Source organism: Alosa alosa, chromosome 17 (genome assembly GCF_017589495.1).
Source record: "Alosa alosa isolate M-15738 ecotype Scorff River chromosome 17, AALO_Geno_1.1, whole genome shotgun sequence".
Lineage (NCBI taxonomy): Eukaryota > Metazoa > Chordata > Actinopteri > Clupeiformes > Clupeidae > Alosa > Alosa alosa.
Genome location: NC_063205.1, coordinates 28,249,110 through 28,271,170, shown reverse-complemented (window position 1 = coordinate 28,271,170; position 22,061 = coordinate 28,249,110). Strand labels below are relative to the sequence as shown.

General features: G+C 42.6%; 4 protein-coding genes across 12 annotated transcripts in view; 3 read left to right on the top strand and 1 right to left on the bottom strand.

Moving 5' to 3' along the window:
• ptprz1b (protein tyrosine phosphatase receptor type Z1b) overlaps window positions 1-4,319 on the top strand; it is a 37,740-nt gene extending 33,421 nt beyond the window's left edge. For all 7 annotated transcript variants that reach the window (XM_048268115.1, XM_048268114.1, XM_048268112.1 and 4 more), the window contains 4 exons: window positions 60-209; window positions 2,372-2,514; window positions 2,879-3,014; window positions 3,469-4,319. In XM_048268115.1, the coding sequence (XP_048124072.1) occupies window positions 60-209; window positions 2,372-2,514; window positions 2,879-3,014; window positions 3,469-3,612 (573 nt within the window). In that variant the 3' untranslated portion in view covers window positions 3,613-4,319. The remainder of the gene's footprint in view (window positions 1-59; window positions 210-2,371; window positions 2,515-2,878; window positions 3,015-3,468) is intronic.
• Window positions 4,320-5,307: 988 nt separating this feature from the next.
• ndufa5 (NADH:ubiquinone oxidoreductase subunit A5) lies at window positions 5,308-7,241 on the bottom strand. The gene is made up of 5 exons (XM_048268327.1): window positions 7,163-7,241; window positions 6,676-6,720; window positions 5,883-5,999; window positions 5,625-5,690; window positions 5,308-5,520 (listed from the first exon to the last, which is right to left on the bottom strand). Exons 1-5 carry the CDS (start codon window positions 7,181-7,183, stop codon window positions 5,419-5,421), a joined length of 351 nt encoding a protein of 116 aa, XP_048124284.1. The 5' UTR covers window positions 7,184-7,241; the 3' UTR covers window positions 5,308-5,418.
• A 234-nt stretch (window positions 7,242-7,475) lies between these two features.
• asb15b (ankyrin repeat and SOCS box containing 15b) lies at window positions 7,476-12,125 on the top strand. Of its 3 annotated transcripts, none has more exons than XM_048268324.1 (10): window positions 7,476-7,764; window positions 7,916-8,021; window positions 8,134-8,186; window positions 8,300-8,431; window positions 8,897-9,055; window positions 9,535-9,780; window positions 10,030-10,201; window positions 10,712-11,276; window positions 11,517-11,670; window positions 11,778-12,125. In XM_048268324.1, exons 2-10 carry the CDS (start codon window positions 7,918-7,920, stop codon window positions 11,936-11,938), a joined length of 1,746 nt encoding a protein of 581 aa, XP_048124281.1. In that variant the 5' UTR covers window positions 7,476-7,764; window positions 7,916-7,917; the 3' UTR covers window positions 11,939-12,125. The 3 variants fall into 3 exon arrangements, with proteins under 3 accessions (XP_048124281.1, XP_048124280.1, XP_048124282.1); XM_048268323.1 differs by having other exon boundaries at window positions 7,886-8,021; XM_048268325.1 differs by lacking the exon at window positions 7,476-7,764 and having other exon boundaries at window positions 7,785-8,021.
• A 1,491-nt stretch (window positions 12,126-13,616) lies between these two features.
• On the top strand, window positions 13,617-19,021 carry lmod2b (leiomodin 2 (cardiac) b). The gene is made up of 3 exons (XM_048268326.1): window positions 13,617-14,283; window positions 14,882-16,300; window positions 18,670-19,021. Exons 1-3 carry the CDS (start codon window positions 14,008-14,010, stop codon window positions 18,694-18,696), a joined length of 1,722 nt encoding a protein of 573 aa, XP_048124283.1. The 5' UTR covers window positions 13,617-14,007; the 3' UTR covers window positions 18,697-19,021.
• The last annotated feature ends 3,040 nt before the right edge of the window (window positions 19,022-22,061 follow it).

Here is a 22,061-nt window from a genome sequence, read left to right as displayed (position 1 = left end):
TGACATTTAGGAAGAGGCCAGATTAATCTTCACTGACCTCTACCTTCACTTCCTTTCAGACTGAGGAAGGTGAATGTGTGTACTGGCCCATTAAAGACCAGCCAATCAACTGTGAGACATTTACTGTCACCTTCACTGGGGAGGACAATGTGTGTTTGCCCAATGAGGAGCTGCTAGTCATCCATGATTTCCTATTGGAGGCTACCCAGGTAAGAACAGCCAGGGGCTGCATTTTGTATTGGGTGTGTTTCCGCATTCAGACTTGGCATGTATGATTTTTGTCTAGTTAAGTGCACAGATTGTGATGAATGGTGAGAAATGAGTTGTGGGCAGTAATGTGTTGTGTGTTCTAGGATGACTATGTGTTGGAGGTGTGGCAGTAATGTGTTGTGTGTTCTAGGATGACTATGTGTTGGAGGTGTGGCAGTAATGTGTTGTGTGTTCTAGGATGACTATGTGTTGGAGGTGTGGCAGTAATGTGTTGTGTGTTCTAGGATGACTATGTGTTGGAGGTGTGGCAGTAATGTGTTGTGTGTTCTAGGATGACTATGTGTTGGAGGTGTGGCAGTAATGTGTTGTGTGTTCTAGGATGACTATGTGTTGGAGGTGTGGCAGTAATGTGTTGTGTGTTCTAGGATGACTATGTGTTGGAGGTGTGGCAGTAATGTGTTGTGTGTTCTAGGATGACTATGTGTTGGAGGTGTGGCAGTAATGTGTTGTGTGTTCTAGGATGACTATGTGTTGGAGGTGTGGCAGTAATGTGTTGTGTGTTCTAGGATGACTATGTGTTGGAGGTGTGGCAGTAATGTGTTGTGTGTTCTAGGATGACTATGTGTTGGAGGTGTGGCAGTAATGTGTTGTGTGTTCTAGGATGACTATGTGTTGGAGGTGTGGCAGTAATGTGTTGTGTGTTCTAGGATGACTATGTGTTGGAGGTGTGGCAGTAATGTGTTGTGTGTTCTAGGATGACTATGTGTTGGAGGTGTGGCAGTAATGTGTTGTGTGTTCTAGGATGACTATGTGTTGGAGGTGTGGCAGTAATGTGTTGTGTGTTCTAGGATGACTATGTGTTGGAGGTGTGGCAGTAATGTGTTGTGTGTTCTAGGATGACTATGTGTTGGAGGTGTGGCAGTAATGTGTTGTGTGTTCTAGGATGACTATGTGTTGGAGGTGTGGCAGTAATGTGTTGTGTGTTCTAGGATGACTATGTGTTGGAGGTGTGGCAGTAATGTGTTGTGTGTTCTAGGATGACTATGTGTTGGAGGTGTGGCAGTAATGTGTTGTGTGTTCTAGGATGACTATGTGTTGGAGGTGTGGCAGTAATGTGTTGTGTGTTCTAGGATGACTATGTGTTGGAGGTGTGGCAGTAATGTGTTGTGTGTTCTAGGATGACTATGTGTTGGAGGTGTGGCAGTAATGTGTTGTGTGTTCTAGGATGACTATGTGTTGGAGGTGTGGCAGTAATGTGTTGTGTGTTCTAGGATGACTATGTGTTGGAGGTGTGGCAGTAATGTGTTGTGTGTTCTAGGATGACTATGTGTTGGAGGTGTGGCAGTAATGTGTTGTGTGTTCTAGGATGACTATGTGTTGGAGGTGTGGCAGTAATGTGTTGTGTGTTCTAGGATGACTATGTGTTGGAGGTGTGGCAGTAATGTGTTGTGTGTTCTAGGATGACTATGTGTTGGAGGTGTGGCAGTAATGTGTTGTGTGTTCTAGGATGACTATGTGTTGGAGGTGTGGCAGTAATGTGTTGTGTGTTCTAGGATGACTATGTGTTGGAGGTGTGGCAGTAATGTGTTGTGTGTTCTAGGATGACTATGTGTTGGAGGTGTGGCAGTAATGTGTTGTGTGTTCTAGGATGACTATGTGTTGGAGGTGTGGCAGTAATGTGTTGTGTGTTCTAGGATGACTATGTGTTGGAGGTGTGGCAGTAATGTGTTGTGTGTTCTAGGATGACTATGTGTTGGAGGTGTGGCAGTAATGTGTTGTGTGTTCTAGGATGACTATGTGTTGGAGGTGTGGCAGTAATGTGTTGTGTGTTCTAGGATGACTATGTGTTGGAGGTGTGGCAGTAATGTGTTGTGTGTTCTAGGATGACTATGTGTTGGAGGTGTGGCAGTAATGTGTTGTGTGTTCTAGGATGACTATGTGTTGGAGGTGTGGCAGTAATGTGTTGTGTGTTCTAGGATGACTATGTGTTGGAGGTGTGGCAGTAATGTGTTGTGTGTTCTAGGATGACTATGTGTTGGAGGTGTGGCAGTAATGTGTTGTGTGTTCTAGGATGACTATGTGTTGGAGGTGTGGCAGTAATGTGTTGTGTGTTCTAGGACTATGTGTTGGAGGTGTGGCAGTAATGTGTTGTGTGTTCTAGGATGACTATGTGTTGGAGGTGCGGCAGTACCGGGCTCCCCGCTGGCCAAACCCGGACAGCCCCATCAGCAACACCTTTGAGCTCATCACCATCATCCGAGAGGACACACGCCACCGCGAGGGAACCATCGTCGTTCACGATCGGTATGGCACAATTTTATCTTGGAATTCATGAAAAATGTATTTTCTGATTTCCCCAGTGACACACCACGGGGCTCCCTTGGCTTATTATATTGTCTGAGATTTATCAGTATGATTTTTATCACTTCTGATGTAGTCTTGCCCTGGTCAATATATTGCTGTAGTCCATTCATGAATATCTACAATATACGGTCATTTGCAATGCAGTAGTGTTTCTGGAACATTTTCCGTGTTACTTTCCTAACACCAAGGACCATGTTGGAAATAAATGTTTACCCTTTAACACGTTATCCTTGGATAATGTTGTCTGTCAAATCCAAAATAAATCAAATCAAATCAAAAATACTGAAAAGCGTGTACTGAACAGGTATGGGGGTTCCACTGCTGGACTGTTCTGTGCCGTGACCACACTGGCAGACCAGCTGGAGGGGGACAACTGCGTGGATGTGTACCAAACCGCCCGGATGACCAACCTTATGAGGCCTGGAGTCTTCACTGACATGGTAAGAGCCGGTCTCATCACAGTCATTGACTAAGCTTCATTTGACCATTTTGCTCCAACACCCTAGCTCTACTGTCAGTCAGTGTGTTTATTGGTAATAGCTATAGCCTATAATCTGTTACATAGTAAAGAAATGGTTTGAAGGTATTTTATGCATTTGAAAGGAAAAGGCAACAGAAGTAACCTTTAAAATCCAAGGCTGTAGTAGGCCTACATATTTAATTGCATAGTAGGAGTCTGAATGTTGACTTGCTATTTTTCACTGCACCATTCCTGAAATGCAAATCATGTTTGGCTTGTTAAAAACTACTCTGTAGGTCTCCAGTTATCAGAGCCTAATTGTTAATATTATTCTCTAAACTCCATGCACCTCTGTTTTTGTTTTCTGTCTTTTGGTCCATGAATGTGAATGTTAATGTGTGTGTGTGTGTGTGTGTGTGTCTCGCCCCATCCAGGACCAGTATCAGTTCCTCTACAAATCGATCCTGAGCCTGGTGAGCACCAAAGAGGACGAGAAGACCTTGCGCTCCTCTGAAAACAACGGCACCATCCCCACAGGCTCAGCCAACGCCACGGAGAGTCTGGAGTCCCTCATGTAACCATGACGACAGCCCCTTGAACGAAGAATTCTATGTGTTATTGTACAAAAACAAGTGTGCTGTGTAGTGGAAGAATGTTGTCTGCCTTGCCTCGGAAAAAAAAAGAAAATAGAAAAAAATACGCTCTCTGTAAGTCTTTGGTGCTGGATACTCTGTGGTCTTGTCATTTGTGCCTTTTTTCATTTCTTGCTGTATGTCAAAATACTTTGAAACAATTGCATTGTTGTAACTAATGCCAAATGTTGTATTGTTGGACTGTTGTCTGGATGATTTGCTGAGGTCATTGGTACAATTTAATTTAACCACTTCTAAAATGTCATTCGTGGGTAATCTGTTTTAAAAGAGGGAGAGATGGTCTATTTTTTATAGATGCTCTGGTTTTGAGGTCAAAAATTGATAATGTAAATAAAGATGTCAGATGCTATTGTATGGGGTGGGAGACAAAAAAAAACAAATAATATTCTAACTTGTAAATAGTTATCACTTCAACAGACCAAAACTATTTATACGACTAGATTTTGTATTTTACTACTGACTGTTTTGTAGCTTAACGGTCATACCTGTCTTTTGATAAATTTAGTTGAAATCTTGGATCATGTTTTTAATACCTACCCTTATGTACTATCTTTTATTATGAATCATATTCATGGAATGTTGGGGTTTTCTATCTGTAGCTGTATATAGAAATAACAATGTTTTCAAGGAGACAAAGTCTTTGATTTTTTTTTGGTCTATCACTCAATAATTACAAACAGTTAAAGTTAAAGTTCTACTGATCACTGCTATTACTGATTTGAACAACAAAAAAAACTCAAAGCCTTCCCCACACATTAACAAATAATGTGTGTGATTGTGAACAAGCAACTTTTTTTGGCTTGTTCCTTTGGCAAAACCTTTGCTGTCTCTGGAAATCTTATAAAATCTTTAAGTTTCTAATAGTAAAAGAGACTGGGCTGCCGTGGCCTACTGGTTAGCGTTTCGGACTTGTAACCGGAGGGTTGCCGGTTCGAACCCTGACCAGTAGGCACGGCTGAAGTGCCCTTGAGCGCCGCTGTTGTTGCAGGCAGCTCACTGCGTCGTGATTAGTGTGTGCTGAGTGTGTTTCACTAATTTACGGATTGGGATAAATGCAGAGACCAAATTTCCCTCATGGGATCAAAAGAGTATATATACTTATATATATAATAATCATAAGTTGTCAAAGCATAATAAGTGGTCAAAGTATTGATCCAAAAAATGATGTTTTACAATGCATGAATGATTTCATGGCTCTAAATTGAGCTAGGTTATTAGTACCCAACACAAAACCTAGATTATTGGCACCCCCTACTGTGCGGACGTGTACCAAACCGCCCGGATGACCAACCTTATGAGGCCTGGAGTCTTCACTGACATGGTAAGAGCCGGTCTCATCACAGTCATTGACTAAGCTTCATTTGACCATTTTGCTCCAACACCCTAGCTCTACTGTCAGTCAGTGTGTTTATTGGTAATAGCTGTAGCCTATAATCTGTACTACAGTAAAGAAATTGTTTGAAGGTATTTTATGCATTTGAAAGGAAAAGGCAAAAGAAGAATTTCATATTAGTACCCAGGACACAAAACCTAGATGGCACCCCCTGCTGTTACAGTCTGTGTATAGTGTATGATATGCTATCCTATATCTATAAGAGGAACCCACAGTTGTACATGCAGTTTACATATATTTACATAGGTTTATTGGGTGACTTGGAACATAAATAACGACATCAAAGTAAGGATTAACCAGAAGATTTGAAAACAGTGTTGTTCTTGAGTCGAGGATATTTAGATTGGCCATTTCCACTGATTTGCAGGTGGTTCTTCAATGAGTGGTTCCCATGGCTTCCATTCTGCCATCTTCCTAGCCAAAGACAGTTCATGTTCGGCCTGCAGAGATAGGAGCATGATCACATTATCCAACCGTATACTGCTTTTTTCACATAATTATATTTTTTGTTGCAATATCATGAATGCAATGAATAGAACAATACCTGAGCAATAACTTCCTCTATCTGGCCACCATTGATCCTCTGCTCCAGTTTCCCAACATCAGTCTCCTACAAATATGATCGGAAACAAACAAATATGATGGGAAACAAACATGAGCTCTACAGCAACACCTGGTAGCTTACAGCTAAATATGCATTCCATATTTGAACCAGAATCAAATCATTAATTAATCATTTGATTTCACCTCAAATCAGGGTCTAAAGAGGCAATTAGTTATTCTACATAAAGGAAACCATTACCGTTTTCACTGCGTCCAACCTCACGTTGACAATTTGCTCTGTGTACTTCCTGTAAGCGGCATCCTGAGGTATGGCTTGAAGAGCACCCAGGGTCTTGCTGTAGAGAATCCTCAACCGCTACAAGTTAAATTGATTAAACCAATAATTATTCAGAGTAAACAAATATGTTAGTTAAAAAAAAAAAAGTAATTGGCTCACTAATGTCATATAGGAGCATTATACTACAGAAGATAAAGTAAAGACATGCCATGCAATAGTTGCACACCTTTCAGTATATTTACTTTAATCAAGCTCACACAAATAGCCTAGTGAATGTTCTATAAATGGATTGAAAACTACTGAATTTCCATAAAAAAATAAGTAAACATGACCAAAGGAAAACAGAGACTGCATTTAAAACTATTATTATACAGTCCAACATTCTCAATTGGCTTTACTGGCTGTAGTGTACCATCCTTAAATGGCTGGCACAAACAATAAAGCTATTAGGCAAATGTGTGTTTGAGCACTGGCCTACAAATCAGACTTCGCAGCTCTCAGAAATTTAGTTTGGAGTAGCCCCATCACTGCTTTTGTGTATTGGAAAATAATATTAATATTCTCAGTCTTCATGGGAGATGGAATGTTACAATACCCACTACAAGTTAGCATAAACCTAAAACATATGCTGATTATTCTGATCTACCCTCTAGGATGATTCCAAACGTTTGCAGGGTAGCGTTAGTTATGCAACCGAGAGTCATCACAGTAAAGTACATAGGTTCACAAATAGTTGTCCCAAGATCTGACTTACCTCATGAGGATTCTGGGATAACGCCAGGCCTACCAAGCCTGTAGTCTGTCAAATGAAAACAAGTGATCAACAACATATACTACACATATTGCCTCAAGCGCCACACAAATGATTACTGGCTATTCTGCTAACCTAACACGGTCACAGACAGTGAAAAACTGCCTAGCTACAGTTTTTAGTCAATATGACGTGCACAGAAAAATGTACCTCTTAAACTATCTCCAGCATAACTAACTTCAGCTAGCTAAATTGCTAACGCAGCAAAGGTTAGCTAACTTTGCATCTCCACTGTGACTTTAGCAAACAACACACATTGCTAGCTTGCTGGCTAAGTAATTCATGCTGCTTAGCGCGTCGATGCAGAACTTATCCTTTAGCGCCATCGCAGTGTGAAGCAAATCAGTAACTGTCTGAATCATATTCTTATGTTGTTTCTACATACAACTATGTTCAATTAAGATAGTATTACCATGACCTCCACACATACCTTTTTGATCAATCCAGCCATCTTGCAGTGGCTACACGACTTCCTGTTCACAAAATAGGACGTCACGTGCGTAAACGAGCTACGTAATGACGCACGAGGTAATACTATTTCTCTTCAAGGAAATGCCTATTTTACATGCACATTTCTTCTTTCATTTTTCAAATAACAATTCCAAAATTATGTAAAAACGTCCCTCATTTTCTACTAAATCGAGATTAAAAGTTTAAATGGGTAGTGCAATGGCTGACTAAATTAATTGAAGCAGAATTGTTACATAATATGATAAAGGCCTAATATAATCAACATAAAAAATCGGAAACTGCTTGATCACTAAATCTCTGATAGGTGTGATAATTGCTGACACATTTACTAAGCATTTTATCTGCCAACTGGTGACTCCTGAGACATAAGCTTCCCTGCTCCTGACCCAGATACACGTGCACACTTGGAAACACAGCACTGTCTGGTAGAGTGTGACTTGCATTCTCAGAATGTGTGATGAAAGCAAGCCACTACTAAATATATCCCAGCGGTGGCCTCAATAACAAATACATCAACTGTAGCCTGCAAGGGAAGAGGGTGTTTTTGAGACACGTTTGCAGGTAAGGAAAATTATTGTTTATGAAAAAGGCAATGAATTTGTGGTGAGTTGGAAGGTGTGTAGAAAATCTACTGACATGCATATGACACACCTCTTATGTGAGGCCCCTATATCCTGTTTAGTTGCCACTTAGGCTATTGTTGTTTTTGAAGTCATGGAAGCAATTGACCAAATGGACGAAGATCAACTAATCAACTATGCCATACGTCTGAGCATTCAAGACACTTGCAAATTCCCACTGCTTAGATCAATAGAGAGGTATGTATGTATAAAATACCATTTTGTTTTACATTTTAAATTCAATTAACAAGCTTAATTCTTAAATGAACATATTAGAAACCACAATGCAAAAATAATCCCACTTGTTCAGTTTCCCCACAGCCAGTGATGAATACTTGAGGGTCCTCACGGCCATTGAGGAAGGTAGGCTACTCCAGTATTTATCTGTTGGAGCTTCATTTCTTCCACCATGTAATGACAAACATGCAGTGTTAATGTATGTTAATGTAGGCCTATTGATTTATTTATACTCCCAGGTGACGCATTCTCATTGAAGGGGCTGTCACGCTTCAGCTTTGCCTTTAAGGAGAGGGACAACAGGGGCTGGCTCCCCATGCATGTAGCCGCTGTCCAGCCACTGGCCAACGTTCTGGACATAGTACTGATAGGTGAGCACTGGAGAATCATCTCTCTCTCTCTCACACACACACACACACACACACACACACACATACACACACAAAGAGAGAGAGAGAAAGAGAGAGAGAGATCTTATTATATTTATACACAGATTAGATGTACTTTATGTATCTAGTAATTATATTCTATATTCTAGATGCAGTATGAACTGCACAGTTCTGAACAGTTTGACACCACTAACTGCTGGAGAATGCCACTAAGGGGAGCTCCAGGTACTAGTTATTACCAGTCAGTGCCAGCTTCAACTTATGACATATGACTATACCTCTACAGCAAATCACTTATCTTAAACTAGTCTATTGGTTTTGCACAGATATAATTTGCATGTCACTGAGCATTTACCAATTCCTGGTTGTTAGACTAATGTGAAAAAACTCTCTTAGTAACATATAAAGACTACTATCAAAGAATGCAAAACTTGTTTTGGTGGACAGCCTCACATGAACTGACCATGGAGGAGAAGACCGCAGACGGAGAGACTGCACTCATCCTGGCCACCCGGGCTGGATTCCTGGAGAACGTGAACATCTTGCTTCAACATGGAGCCTCCCCCCACAACACCAACGACAAGAATGAGACTGCACTCCTGCTCGGTGAATAATAATAATAATTTTATTTTATATAGCGCCTTACTCAAACCCAAGGTCGCTTTACATAGTAGGAAGGCCAGGAAACACAATAACAAACAAACAAAACAATACAACAAATACCGCACCATCCCATTCCCAGCAGAAGTGTTGTATAGTGTAGTGGCTAAGGAGCATTAGCCAGAAAAGTTGTGGGTTTAATTCCCGGCGTCCATCATTGTGCCCTTGAGCAAGGCACTTAACCCCAAGTTGCTCTGTGAAGAATGGCCCTTGCAATAACTGTAGGCTAAGTCGCTTTTAAATAAAAGCTTTTAAATGTTGACACAAGGCTGATGGAATTATAACTGCAAGAGTAATACACTCTCAAAATGGCTTTAGATATTACAAATCTATATTCCTGGGAAATCTTTCTTTCGTCTCGTTATTACACCATCTTGCATCAGTGGTATAAACCAACAACTGTCTTTTCCCATTGTGCTCCACAGCTGTGAGGAACAGCTCATACGACATAGTGCAGGAGCTCCTCATCGGGGGCGCCTTTGTGAACCAGGTGTGTCTGAAGAGCTGGACAGCCACTCACGAGGCAGCCAAGGTGGGCTGCTGCGACGTCCTGATGCTCCTACTGAGGCAGGGGGGCCACGTGAACGGCCGGGACGGGCACAGAGTCACGCCGCTGGGGGTCGCCGCCGAGTACGCCCATCCAGACGTCCTGCAGATACTCGTCGCTCATGGTAAGCTGGACAAAGATTCTTTAGGAGAATAAAGATGAGGGTGTCTGGTGTTAAGACACGAAACACCAGATGACCTCAGGAGACATCACTGACGATGTGTCCACGTTGCACCGTAGGTGTGTCATAGGATAGAGGTTGTACGATCTGTGATGATTATCTGTGGTCAAAGAAGCAATTGTTGTATATCACCATCCTGAACTTGTCACTGTTGTAAACCTTAAAATTATACTTTCCTCTGCTTTCCACTAGGTGGCGACGTGACTGCACAGGCTGCCAATGGGGACTCAGTGCTGTATGATGCTTCTGGCTCAGGAAATCTGGACTGTATGAACTTGCTGCTGGAGCATGGTGCAAATCCCAATGTGGCCAGCATGTGTTCCCAGCTGCCTATCCACCGCGCTGCATACGAAGGACATTATCTGTGAGTGATACAGTTACAAGACAATAACACACACCATGATCTTTGGACTTAAAAGCCCAAATAAGTCAGTTAAGATTCCTCATAGTGATTGAATGAATATATGTGGTTGTGTCTTTGGGTCAGTATATTGTGTAGTTTCAGACACTTCTGTGCAGAGGTGGGTGACCCAGCTTCAGAAAGTTAAAAGCCAAACCACATACAGTATTAGTTCCAAACATTCACTAAACCAGTGGATTCCAATTAGCACGAGTCTTCAGCCAGGTAGTTCAGCTAATTACTGAAATCACCTGTGTTAAATGCACCTGTAGAATCAAAACATGGTAAGACTTTGGCGGAGACATTGGCATCTATGGATTTGATGCTCAAGAGATTAGAACAATTTTCTAAACTGGCGTCGACCTTTTTACTCTATGAAGCAAGGGTTACCCACCTTGGCCTCCGTGGTCATAATGATGGACATTCCTCTGTCCACTGAGTGGCCTAATACAATTCCCAATATTCCTGAATCAGGGCCTTGAAGACTCTGATCCCTATCACCACCAAACGGGCCGTCCGCATCTCGGGCATGAGCCCGGTGCACTCGGCCGCTGACGGGGGCCACGCCGACTGCCTGCAGTTGCTGATCGAGCACGGCTTCGACGTCAACCCCGTCCTGGCGACGTTCATCTCGGAGAAGTACGGCGACATGCGCCGCAGCGCCCTCTACTTCGCCGTGTCCAACGGCGACGTCACGTGCGCCGAGACGCTGCTCCGGGCAGGCGCGCGGCCTGACCAGGACCCTCTGCGCTGCCTCATGGTGAGCGTGCGCGCCCGACGCTACGAGCTGACGAGCCTGCTGCTCAAGTACGGCGCCGACATCAACTGCTACTTCACGGCGCTGTACGACACCGTCTTCCCCACAGCGCTGCAGTATTGCCTGGGCGACGAGATGATGATGCGCCTGCTGCTCAACAATGGCTACGACGCCGAGAGCTGCTTTCGCTGTCACCACCGCGAGGGCTGGCTCGAGGCCACCGTCTGGAAGGAAGTGCACGCCATGCTTTACAGCTATTGCGCTGACCCAGAAAAACTAGCTGTGAGTATACACTGAGTGAAATGGTTTAAGTAAGTTTGGATGTTTGGATGCTGGTGGACCAGAGGGGGTTTCAAGTATGTAGTTAAGTGACAGAACTGGTTAAGGGCTCATATATTAGGAGGTTTACCACTTACCTTGTGTTCCCTCACTCAGGTTTCTCATTAAACCATTCATCTCAGAACAGACAACTCCTGGTTTAATGACTTCTTGTCCTTGCCCCCCCCCCCCCCGTCTGTCCAGTTCTGTGATTTCATCGGCGTGCCCTCGATGGCCCACTCCGCGGGGCGAGTCGTGCAGATCTTGCTCGACTACGTACGACACGTCCCCCTGTGTCACCGGCTACAAACAATTCTTGAGCATCAGCAAGAGTGGCCAGAGATTTGTCACACGCTCAGTGAGTCATCTGTCCCTCAAGATTCTGTCCTAATTTCGAACCGCTGACTAAGTACACATGTAAATGCAGGACAGGAGAGACATAAACAACTCTGTTTTGGCTCTTAGGAAACCCACGGTCCCTGCAGCACCAGTGCCGACTGGTCATCAGGAAGCACATGACTACGAGAAGGCTATCCGACCCCGAGTTTATGGAGACCGTCCCGTTTCCCCCCACAATCAAGAACTATCTGATCTACAAAGAGTATGACCTTTATGGCAATATGTAATTCAAGAATATATGTTTTTGTATAGCAGTGATTTTGCACAAGTGAGTGTGGGAGTGTATGAATTTATTTCTGTAAAAACAATATTTTTGCACCAGTTTGTATATTCAACAGCATGATGGATGTAAATGGATTGTAAATTCTACTGAATATTATATTATTTCAATTTGAAATAAAATGTTGAAATCTAGATGGAGCCCTCGACTAAGTGCTTCTCACTCAGACATATTTTCCAAATGCTCAGTGTGTCACAGTAAGTAGCTTCTGCTGTTGTTGTGATAACAGCATTCTCATGCTGTCAACCGGAGCCAGTGGTGCAGACAGAGACTGTGGACATTGTGTTCCTGACATGCCCACATAGCCAAGTACCTCTGCTCTCTACCCTGTCTCTTGTGACGGACAGCAATGCTATTCAAGAGTGACGGTGAAAGTAATGGACTGTTACTTACACACACACACACACACACACACACACACACACACACACACACACACACACACGTTGAAAAAGAGAAGGGGGCACACACTGTGTATCTGGTCACACAAATCTGAATAATCAGACGTGGCATCCGACAGGATCAAATGAAAGTATGACGGGCCTCATTACATCATTTCTGACCATTTTCTAAACTCCCAAAAGCAGATTCACCACTCTTCCCAGACAGTTGGCGGATTAGCATGTGACAGCTCCCTCTGTTTCAGCGTGGGGGAAAAAAGACATCCAAATCCAAATGACGACATTAACTAGAGATTGGGGCCGAGGAAAGTGGCTGGGTGCCGGAGTTCAAATCCATACAATGGCCCCTAAACCTCCTGCTGCCTGCCACTGCTGATAAAAGCTCCAGTGATAACCCTCTTTTCTTTCATTAGCTCACTGACGCACTGAGCTGGGGCCTTGTGGTATTTTTGGTACCCACTTCAGAAAAAAAGAGAAAGGCTCTAAGCCAAGGCATAGCTGCACGGCTATGTTACACACACGATAGGCATGCTCTGGGTGAAAGTGTACTCGAGTTGAAGATGTAAGCAAAATTGTGTTTGAAATTACCTGTAAACATAAGTTACAAAGTTCGGTGTTCCATTGAGTGATACAAACAGATTCATCAATATTTAAAACACTTTCATGTTTAGACTTAAGAGTCCTAGGAAGGGTTAGTCCAATTCAATTTATGGTCTGTATAAAGATACAGATATAATGGTTCTGTATCTGGCATACAGTCAGTGGTGTAGTCTAGTTAGCTGTAGTGGGTATACCCGTGGTCAACCCCAAATACGTATCCTTGCCTATTTTAAGTGGGTATACTGAGAAGGTGATGCTTTTTAAGTGGGTATACTGCATAGTCCTGCGTATCACACCACTGCATGCAGTACAAAGTAATCATCCTAATTGTGAAGACTTGAATTTTTTTGGTATGATTAAACATTCTTAATTATGGGTAAGTTACTTACACTCGTTTAAACATCAATTAAACCTAAGAGTCCCCAATGAAAGCCATGGCATCTTCATGGAATCCACCATTAAACAGTCAAATGTATAGCTGAAACAAATCGCACAATATCCTAGCAACCAATGTTGCATCATTGGTATTGGTGGTGAATGTTCTTTGGTGCTGTGCTTGCTCCCCTATTTCTGGGACAGCTGGCCTTGTTTTGGACACGAACAATGCCGCAGAGATCCACTGACAGGCCTCCATGGAGGTGGTGGGGGGGCGGCTGCCCACTGAGCTCACATTCTTTTTGTGGCTCTGTCCGTCCATCCCCATTGACTCCCAAAAAAGCAACGGCATCATGGGTTGGCACTTTGTTACGCATCCCCTCTGATCCCCCTCTTAAGGCTCCTCCGGCAGCTGGTCCGATTAGAGACAGGGGCGGCAAGTGAGCGACCCCACAGACACCAGCAAACACAGATAGCCACAGATAGCAGAGCATTCTCCAAACCACCTCCACCCGATTGGAGCAACAGTTCCCAGAGACACTTTGAGGGGACCGAGAAGAGGACTATCACCCACCATCGCTCAGTGACTCATTTCATTGAAGGTGAATCTGGACTAGTCTTCACACGCAGGACGGCCATCATGAGCGAGTTTGGCTACCGCCGGGAGCTCAGCAAGTATGAGGACATGGACGAGGACGAGCTGCTGGCCATGCTCAGCCCCGAGGAGCTCGAGGAGCTGGAGAAGGAGCTGGCCGACATCGACCCCGACGCCAACGTGCCCGTCGGGCTCAGGCAGAGGGACCAGACGGAGAAGACGCCCACCGGCACCTTCAGCCGCGAGGCGCTCATGAAGTATTGGGAGAGGGAGACCCAGAAGCTGCTGGAGGAGGAGATGATCGGCTCTAGCCCTTCACAGGTCAGTAACTCCCCCCCAACTTCACAGAAACGCCTTGAAGTCACTGACTACCCTTTATTCTTTTCTGCGTGCTTAAAGCGAATGTGTTATTGTTGAACTTGTGTTGTTTTTGACACACCTCTATGTCCAGATAGGACAACACATTGCTTTTATTATACTGTGTACACTCTTACAACAAATGTGTTGAAAATAACACAACTAGTGTTGTTTTTTTAACACACCTCTATGTCCACTAGTGTCTCTGTCCAGATAGGGACAACACAGTTTGTGTTGTTTCTAACATACAGTATTCATTTTAAAAGTGTCAGGTACACAGAATGACAATGCATACTGAAATCAGTGTAGGTCTTGGCAAACATTATTGTGTTATTTGCCCATTGGCAAAATTAAATAGTTTGTATATTGTGCATATCACTGCCTCAGAGGTTCATTATGAAACGTATGTTTGTTCTTATTATATAAAATTGTGTTTATAATCGTATAATATAATGCTATATAAAATTGAAGTTAAACATGTAACATCAAGCGATGAAAATAATGCTGATTCAATATTAAAATACAAGCTTGAAAATCTGAAGATATCTGACTTGATTTCCAGGAGTTTCAGGCACATGAAGATGCGAAAAGTGATGATGAGGAGGAGTGTGTGACAGAGAGTGACACCTCTGAAGATGAGAAGGACAAACATGAGGCAGATGAGAAAGACAAAGATAAGGATGATGTCAAAGAGAAAGAGGAAGAAGAAGAGGAAGAGAGTGAGTCTGAGGAAGAGAGCGAGTCTGAGGAGGCAGTGACTGAGGATGAGGAGGAAGAGGAGGAGGATGAACAGGAGAAACCAGAAACTAAACAGGAGGTTGTTAAACAAAACTATCTGGAGGTACCAAAGCAAAGCTTCCACCAAAACCAAGATTTCCCCTTACGAAGAAGCCCGCGTCCTCCAGTAGAAGAACCACTTAGAGCGGCTACTCCAAATCAGTCTTCCAACAGTGAGAACCCAACAGTAGTGGACGACGTCCTGGAGAAGATCCTGGCCAATGACCCGGACACCACTGAGGTCAACCTCAACAACATTGAGGACATCTCGAAGGAGAATCTTGTTCGCTTTGCCGAAGCGTTGCGTTCAAACACCCACGTCACCAACGTCAGCCTGGCCAACACTCACGCCGACGACCATGTGGCCTTTGCCATCGGCAAGATGCTGAGGGAGAACAGCTCCATCATCCGCCTCAACATCGAGTCCAATTACATCACTGGCAAAGGTGTGCTCGCAATGGTGCAGGCCCTGACGAAAAACAAAACCATGACAGAGCTCCGATTCCACAACCAGCGGCACATCTGCGGCGGCCAGGTGGAGATGGAGATGGTGAAGCTGTTGAGGGAGAACACGACCTTGCTGAAGCTGGGCTACCAGTTTGACCTGCCGGGCCCAAGGATGAGCATGACGGGCATCCTCACCCGCAACCAGGACTACCAGAGGCAGAGGCGACTGCAGGAACAGCGGCAGCAAGGCGGGGCTAATGCAGGGGCATCGGCGGTCAACCCTCGCACGACTGCCCTGCAGAAGAACACCCCGACACCGTCGCCTTACGGATCGCCCCGAGGCTCTCCGTGGTCTTCCCCTAAGTTGCCACGCAATGAGTCGGCCGCCAAGAACGCTCCACCTGCGCCTCCTCCACCTCCTCCTCCTCCACCACCACCTCCTCCACCCTCCATGCCAGTGGTGGAGAAGAAGAAAGCTCCAACCAGGATGATCGCAGAGGTCATCAAACGGCACGAGGAGTGCAGTAACAACCAGGAGCAGGCCCCTTTAAAATCGAAATCTAAAACCAAGAGTAAAAAGGGCAAGAAAACCGCGAACAAAGTGAAGACGCCCAACATTCTCAAGGAACTGAAAAACGCCCTGAGGCCTATAGACAGAAGGGCTGAAGAGCTGCCCAGGCCCTCCACTCCCCAGAGGTCAAGCCATGACGAACTAATGGCAGCCATTCGTGGAAGCAGCGTAAAATCCCTCAGAAAGGTAAGATGATCACTTCCTACATATGCTCATCTCTAGCCATGTCAAACACATGACAGGCGACAGCCATGATCATCAGCTGATCTTCACTTTCCAGAGTTTAAATTAAAAATAATACCAGACAGCCATTAATGAATTCTTAGTGGTGAGTTGGATTCTGCTAAAGCTCTTAGTGTTTGTAATAAAAAAAGTAGACATTATGTCATACTGGCATTGCATTCAGACATCTGTTAGAGGTGCTAACAGGCTTTTTGGGCTTGTTGAAGAATGAGGCACCGCTCCGCTTTGCTTTCACATGCATTCCTGAGATTGTGAAGCATGCGTCTCATTCTGCTGAACCTGTTTGAAGGCAGATCAGGACACAAAGGCACTTCTGTCCCAATTGCTTCCTTCTGAAGCACAGAGACTGTTTACGAGTACAAGTGCCAAACGAGATGACAATGTGGTGGAGGAACACTTTATCAGGTCCTAAAGCACTAAGACATAGTGGCCAATCAAACAGCCCTCTGCAGAGCACGTTATGCTGTGGCCTTGGAAAAATCTGTGTTACCATGGGATGACAGACAGTGACCCTGTGAAATTCCTGCCTCTTAATGCAACTATAAATAGCCCCCCATTTTGCCCAGTTGCGATAAGACAAATGCCTCCCAGGCTGGGGCACTTGACAACGAGACAAAACAAACAAGACACTCTTCATTGGGCTCAATGAGAGGACTCTTTCTCTCAGTGGAAAGAAAACCTTATTAAGAAAATTGATTGATGGATATTTGTCAAGTTGATTACTCCATGTCCTTTCTACACATTTATGGCATATGCAGTATGTAATTACAGTGCATGAAAATGCACTGTACTGTTCTTCCTAGGCAACTTCTTATTAGTATTCCGCTTACCACTTTTTCCGTACGCAATTTCTCTTGAACAGTTTAACTTAGAAACTTCATTCAAACTTTGTAACATAGGTATTCAAACGGACCAAGCTGCTATGTCTTTTCAACTTTGAAACTTTTATACTTTTTTCAAACTATTAAAGAAAAACTTTCTAAAAATCCCCATACACTTAACATTGCCGATTATGACATTATAATATGGCCATTAAGCAATTAGAATCCTATGGCAGGTGTTAAGGCCACCTGCAGCCTCAGGCTTTAAGCATACAATCGGGGTCAATTAAGACTCCACATCCTATTTAACTGTTTCCTCTGCCCAAAACTATTTCAAAATAAAAGTCCTCACTACAATAATCCACTGTTAAACAATGTAACCCATTAAACTACTGAACTTTTTACATTCAACTTTTAAACGGTCTACTTTTAAACTATCATTAAACTATCTATCTAATAAACTAGCTGTCTATCAACAACTTTTAAACTATCTACATTCAACTTTTAAACTTTTAAACTATATACATTCAACTTTTAAACAGTCTACTTTTAAACTATTATTAACTATCTATCAACTATCTATTAAACTAGCTGTCTATCAACAACTTTTAACTTTTCATCAACTATGTCAACACTTGTCATCAACTATGACTCCTACCCACTGTAGCTAGTTAGCATGGTTAGCATGTTAGCATTGCTAGCATTGTTAGCATTTTTAACAAAACTGCTAAAAATGATTAGCTAGGTTAGCTAAGTCACATGGTTAACATAGTTAGCATGTTAGCATTGCTAGCATAGTTAGCATGTTTAGCAAAACTGCTAGAAAATGTTAGCTAAGTTAGCTAAGTAACATGGTTAGCATGTTAACATTCTTGAGACTGCTATAAAACATTAGCTAAGTAAAGCATGGTTAGCATTGTTAAAAATCTTAGCATAACTGCTAGCAAACATTAGAGCCATTCCAACTTTCAGTTATCGTCAAATATCTACCTATACACAGCCATTAAACTATTTGAATATCAACATTCATTAAACTTCCAGTCTGTCAACAACTTTTAAACTATTTACCTTCAACTTTTAAATGGTCTACTTTTAAACTATCATTAAACTATCTATTAAACTAGCTGTCTATCAACAACTTTTAAACTATCTACTGTCTATCAACAACTTTTAAACTATCTACATTCAGCTTTTAAACAGTCTACTTTTAAACTATCAACTTTTATTAAGCTATGCAACCACCATGTCTATCCTAGCATCACCATAGTAACCATCTCTGTATTATCTGTTTTAACTATACATGATATTTTACATCACAACTTTAGCATTTTCATGCACGGGTAATTCCTTGGAATTGCATTTCTAGTTTATACTAGTATACTATCTATACTGTCAGATGTTATAATAATAATAGTCGGTACATTTATTTTATTTTATCTATCTATCTATTTAGATGATTTATTAAAGGTGTATTTTACTTACTTGTTACAGGTGGAGATACCGCATCACCTTCGATAATCCGTTTCAGAGTCTCTGGGAGTGCAGCAGGATGCATTGAAGATAGAAAAATCGTTTAATGCAGAGTTTACTTCTAAAGGGGGAGAACCTGGATATTTGCACTGTATGTGTAATACTTGGAATACTAAAACCTGTTTTTTTCTATGCCATTGGGACTGAATTATATTTATACTGTATATGACAGTCTTTTACTGCCTTTGAATGTTTTAAGATTTTTGAAGATTGAAAAAAAAAATATTTCACTTGTGTACAAATGTAAATAGCCTACTTACTAAATGTGAGAAAATAAAATGTGCAGTGTGCACACTGTATTATTCAACCAAAATATCACTGGATTTGTCATCCGTTCGGTAACAACATGAGGATAACTTTTCCACCAGTTGCCATTTACTCAAGAAAACGGAGTCTCCAGTTCAATTCCATTATACTAGAGAAGCAGCCAAACCATAAAAACAATTTGGTTGCCGGCTGTGGAGCAGGCCGCTGCTTTGAACACCACAGTGCAGATGGCATGGCCTCTGGAGTCCATATCTCAGTGCCAGCCGATAAGAATCCTATTCTCAGGGAGGGTCAGGTGGTGAGGCCGCCTGTAACCAAAGCAGGGCACAAATGAGTCAGCTGGAGCATTAGTTATATATGTATCTGAGCTTGCCTTAATCCAGTTCGTTTGCATTTGTGTGTCTTGGAAGGGCTCCCTGTTCCTAAATCCATTCTGCAGCTATTCCGACCAAACAGGAAAATGTTTTTAGCAGTGGCCGAAACGGCAGCAGCGGCCACTGCAGCTCTGCTGATTGAACCATCCCAATTCCCACAGCACGGAAAAAGACTTAGTTATTGTCCTTCGTGACCACAGATAACATGAACCCGTATCATCATTAAAAGTAGAAACCATGCTTATAGGCCTACATCATAACAGTCGAACAGTCTTATCATAACAGCAAAACACACACAGTCCCAGCCAAACACACACAGTCCTTGTTGCACACAGCTTTAGATAGGACATGATAACAGGTTGTTGTCCTCACAGGATGGACATTTTAAATGGATTGTATTACATCAAAGCATGCTCTATATCATACATGGGCAACATACGGCCCGCGGGCTTTCCCTGACCGGCCTGCGTAAGGTCCGTGAAAGAACAATAGTCAAGAGCCTAGCATAGAGATAATGCTCGCAAATCAATATTGCTTTTATTTTGAAAGCGACTGCTATTTGTACGCCCATACATTTGTGCGTGGATGCATACGATGTAAATAAACACCTTCACTGATGTGCTGGTGAATAGAATGCTTCTGCGTCGACACAATGCAGTTGCCTTTAAGTCGCCGTAAACCTTTCAAAGTTTTGTGTCTCTTATGTCGGCGTCGCTCACCACCGCAAAGGTTGTCAGAACGAACTCCTGCTGGACTATAGGTTTAGTCATATATTTTTTTTTTTTTTTCGCATGCCCAAATTTCCGTCAATGATTCCCGGGTACACGAAACTTGGTGGGCATGTAACCCCACATGGATAGCATGGAACCATCGTTTTTCGTTTTGATCTGTAGCCCCTGCTGGACTGGACACCCGAAAGGAGGGTAGGGCAGACACAGTTTTCTGTGAATATCTCGAGAACCGTAGGGTTTAGGAGGAGGTTTTGATCTCAAAGGGCCATGTCAACCCATTCCATAACCACTCATTTCATTTATAGCGCCACCTAGTTAAACACAAAAAGTAAAAATGAGGTGTTGTAATCGCGGGTATCTGTGACCTAACATAGTCAAAACTGCACGAAATTGGAAGTGTAGGATCATTATGACACCCTCTGTATGCACGCCAAGTTTCGTGGAATTCCGTTTATGGGGGGCCACACAATAAATTAATTTATGTTACTTTACACCAACTGGCCTGTAGGTGGCCGGAGACAGTTTTCTGTGAATATCTCGAGAACCGTAGGGCCTAGGAGGTCCACCTTTTTTATGTATGTTGGTCTTAAGGGGGCATGTCAACCCATCCCATTACCACTTATTTCATGTATAGCGCCACCTAGTTAAAAATTAAAAAGCAAAACATGAGGTGTTTTCATCACAATATATCTGGCTGACAAGGTCAAAACTGCACGAAATTAAAAGTGTAGGATCATTATGACACCCTCCGAATGCATGCCAAGTTTTGTGTACTTTCGTTCATGGGGGGCCTTACAATAAAATAATGTATGTTTACATTTAGTGACGTACACCAACAAGGATTCCCGGGACACTGAAAGACAGGGGTACACGAAACTTGGTGGGCATGTAACCCCACATGGATAGCATGGAACCGTCGTTTTTCGTTTTGATCTGTTGCCCCCCCGCTGGACTGGACCCCCCGAAAGGAGGGTAGGGCAGACACAGTTCTCTGTGAATATCTTGAGAACTGTAGGGACTAGGATGACCATTTTTTCCGTATGTTTGCCTCCAGGGGTCATGTTAACCCATTTCATGTGCACACATGTGCATAAACAGATACACACACACACACACACACATACATTCACAGTAATCATCATTTATGACACTTTACTCACACAGTAGACATATGTACGCTTGCATGCACAGGCACATACGCAGGCACACACAATGCTAACGCCACACACACACACACACACACACACACACACACACACACACACACACACACACACACACACACATAACATAAACATGTACATGCACACATGCACACAATTCAAGAATTTCTCAGAATTATGAACAGGCAAGATGGAGGTGGGGTTGTATAAAATTAATTTTACATGTGAAATCTATGAACTAATCATGTTTTGGTACTTGTTGTCTAGCAGATATCAGTGAGAATTGAGTGTGGATAATGCAATTTAGTGAGACAGTTAGAATCATATAGTCCTTTCAGCGTGATTTATTTTTGTGGAAAAAATGTGCTGGACTGGGCGACGGTCATATTTTGTACCGCTCTGCGGTACATCTAGTTATATAGATATTGTAGTACTTTTTTATATCAGCCTTTGAAAAAAAAAAATGTCAATGTCAAAAAATCATTTTTGATAATGAGGATTAAATACTGGACATAGATTAAATAGCCTATTGCTGTTTTTCCTTGGTCTCCCTCACATTTTCATCTGTTCTTACGAGTAGTAAACAAAACATATGATTTACTTAATGTTATACAAGAACAGAATAGAATTGGACAGAATTGAGTTCAGACTTGAGTTTGGTATTTTGGGTCTGGCCCTCCTCAACAGTCCCAGTTTGTCATGTGGCCCCTTGGGGAAATTAGTTGCCCACCCCTGCTCTATACTGATATATATATATATATATATATATATATATATATATATATATGTATATATATATATATATATATATATGTTTA

Bases quoted from the DNA above. Each gene is read 5' to 3' on its own strand.
- ndufa5 (XM_048268327.1), bottom strand. From the start codon at position 7,183: ATGGCTGGATTGATCAAAAAG. The intron at 6,721-7,162 runs GTATGTGTGGAG...TTCATTTGACAG, and splicing joins TGGCTGGATTGATCAAAAAG to ACTACAGGCTTGGTAGGCCT. The intron at 6,000-6,675 runs GTAAGTCAGATC...TTTAACTTGTAG, and splicing joins TATCCCAGAATCCTCATGAG to CGGTTGAGGATTCTCTACAG.
- asb15b (XM_048268324.1), top strand. From the start codon at position 7,918: ATGGAAGCAATTGACCAAATGGACGAAGATCAACTAATCAACTATGCC. The intron at 8,432-8,896 runs GTGAGCACTGGA...TTTGGTGGACAG, and splicing joins TCTGGACATAGTACTGATAG to CCTCACATGAACTGACCATG. The intron at 9,056-9,534 runs GTGAATAATAAT...TGTGCTCCACAG, and splicing joins TGAGACTGCACTCCTGCTCG to CTGTGAGGAACAGCTCATAC.
- lmod2b (XM_048268326.1), top strand. From the start codon at position 14,008: ATGAGCGAGTTTGGCTACCGCCGGGAGCTCAGCAAGTATGAGGACATG. The intron at 14,284-14,881 runs GTCAGTAACTCC...CTTGATTTCCAG, and splicing joins TCGGCTCTAGCCCTTCACAG to GAGTTTCAGGCACATGAAGA. The intron at 16,301-18,669 runs GTAAGATGATCA...TACTTGTTACAG, and splicing joins GCGTAAAATCCCTCAGAAAG to GTGGAGATACCGCATCACCT.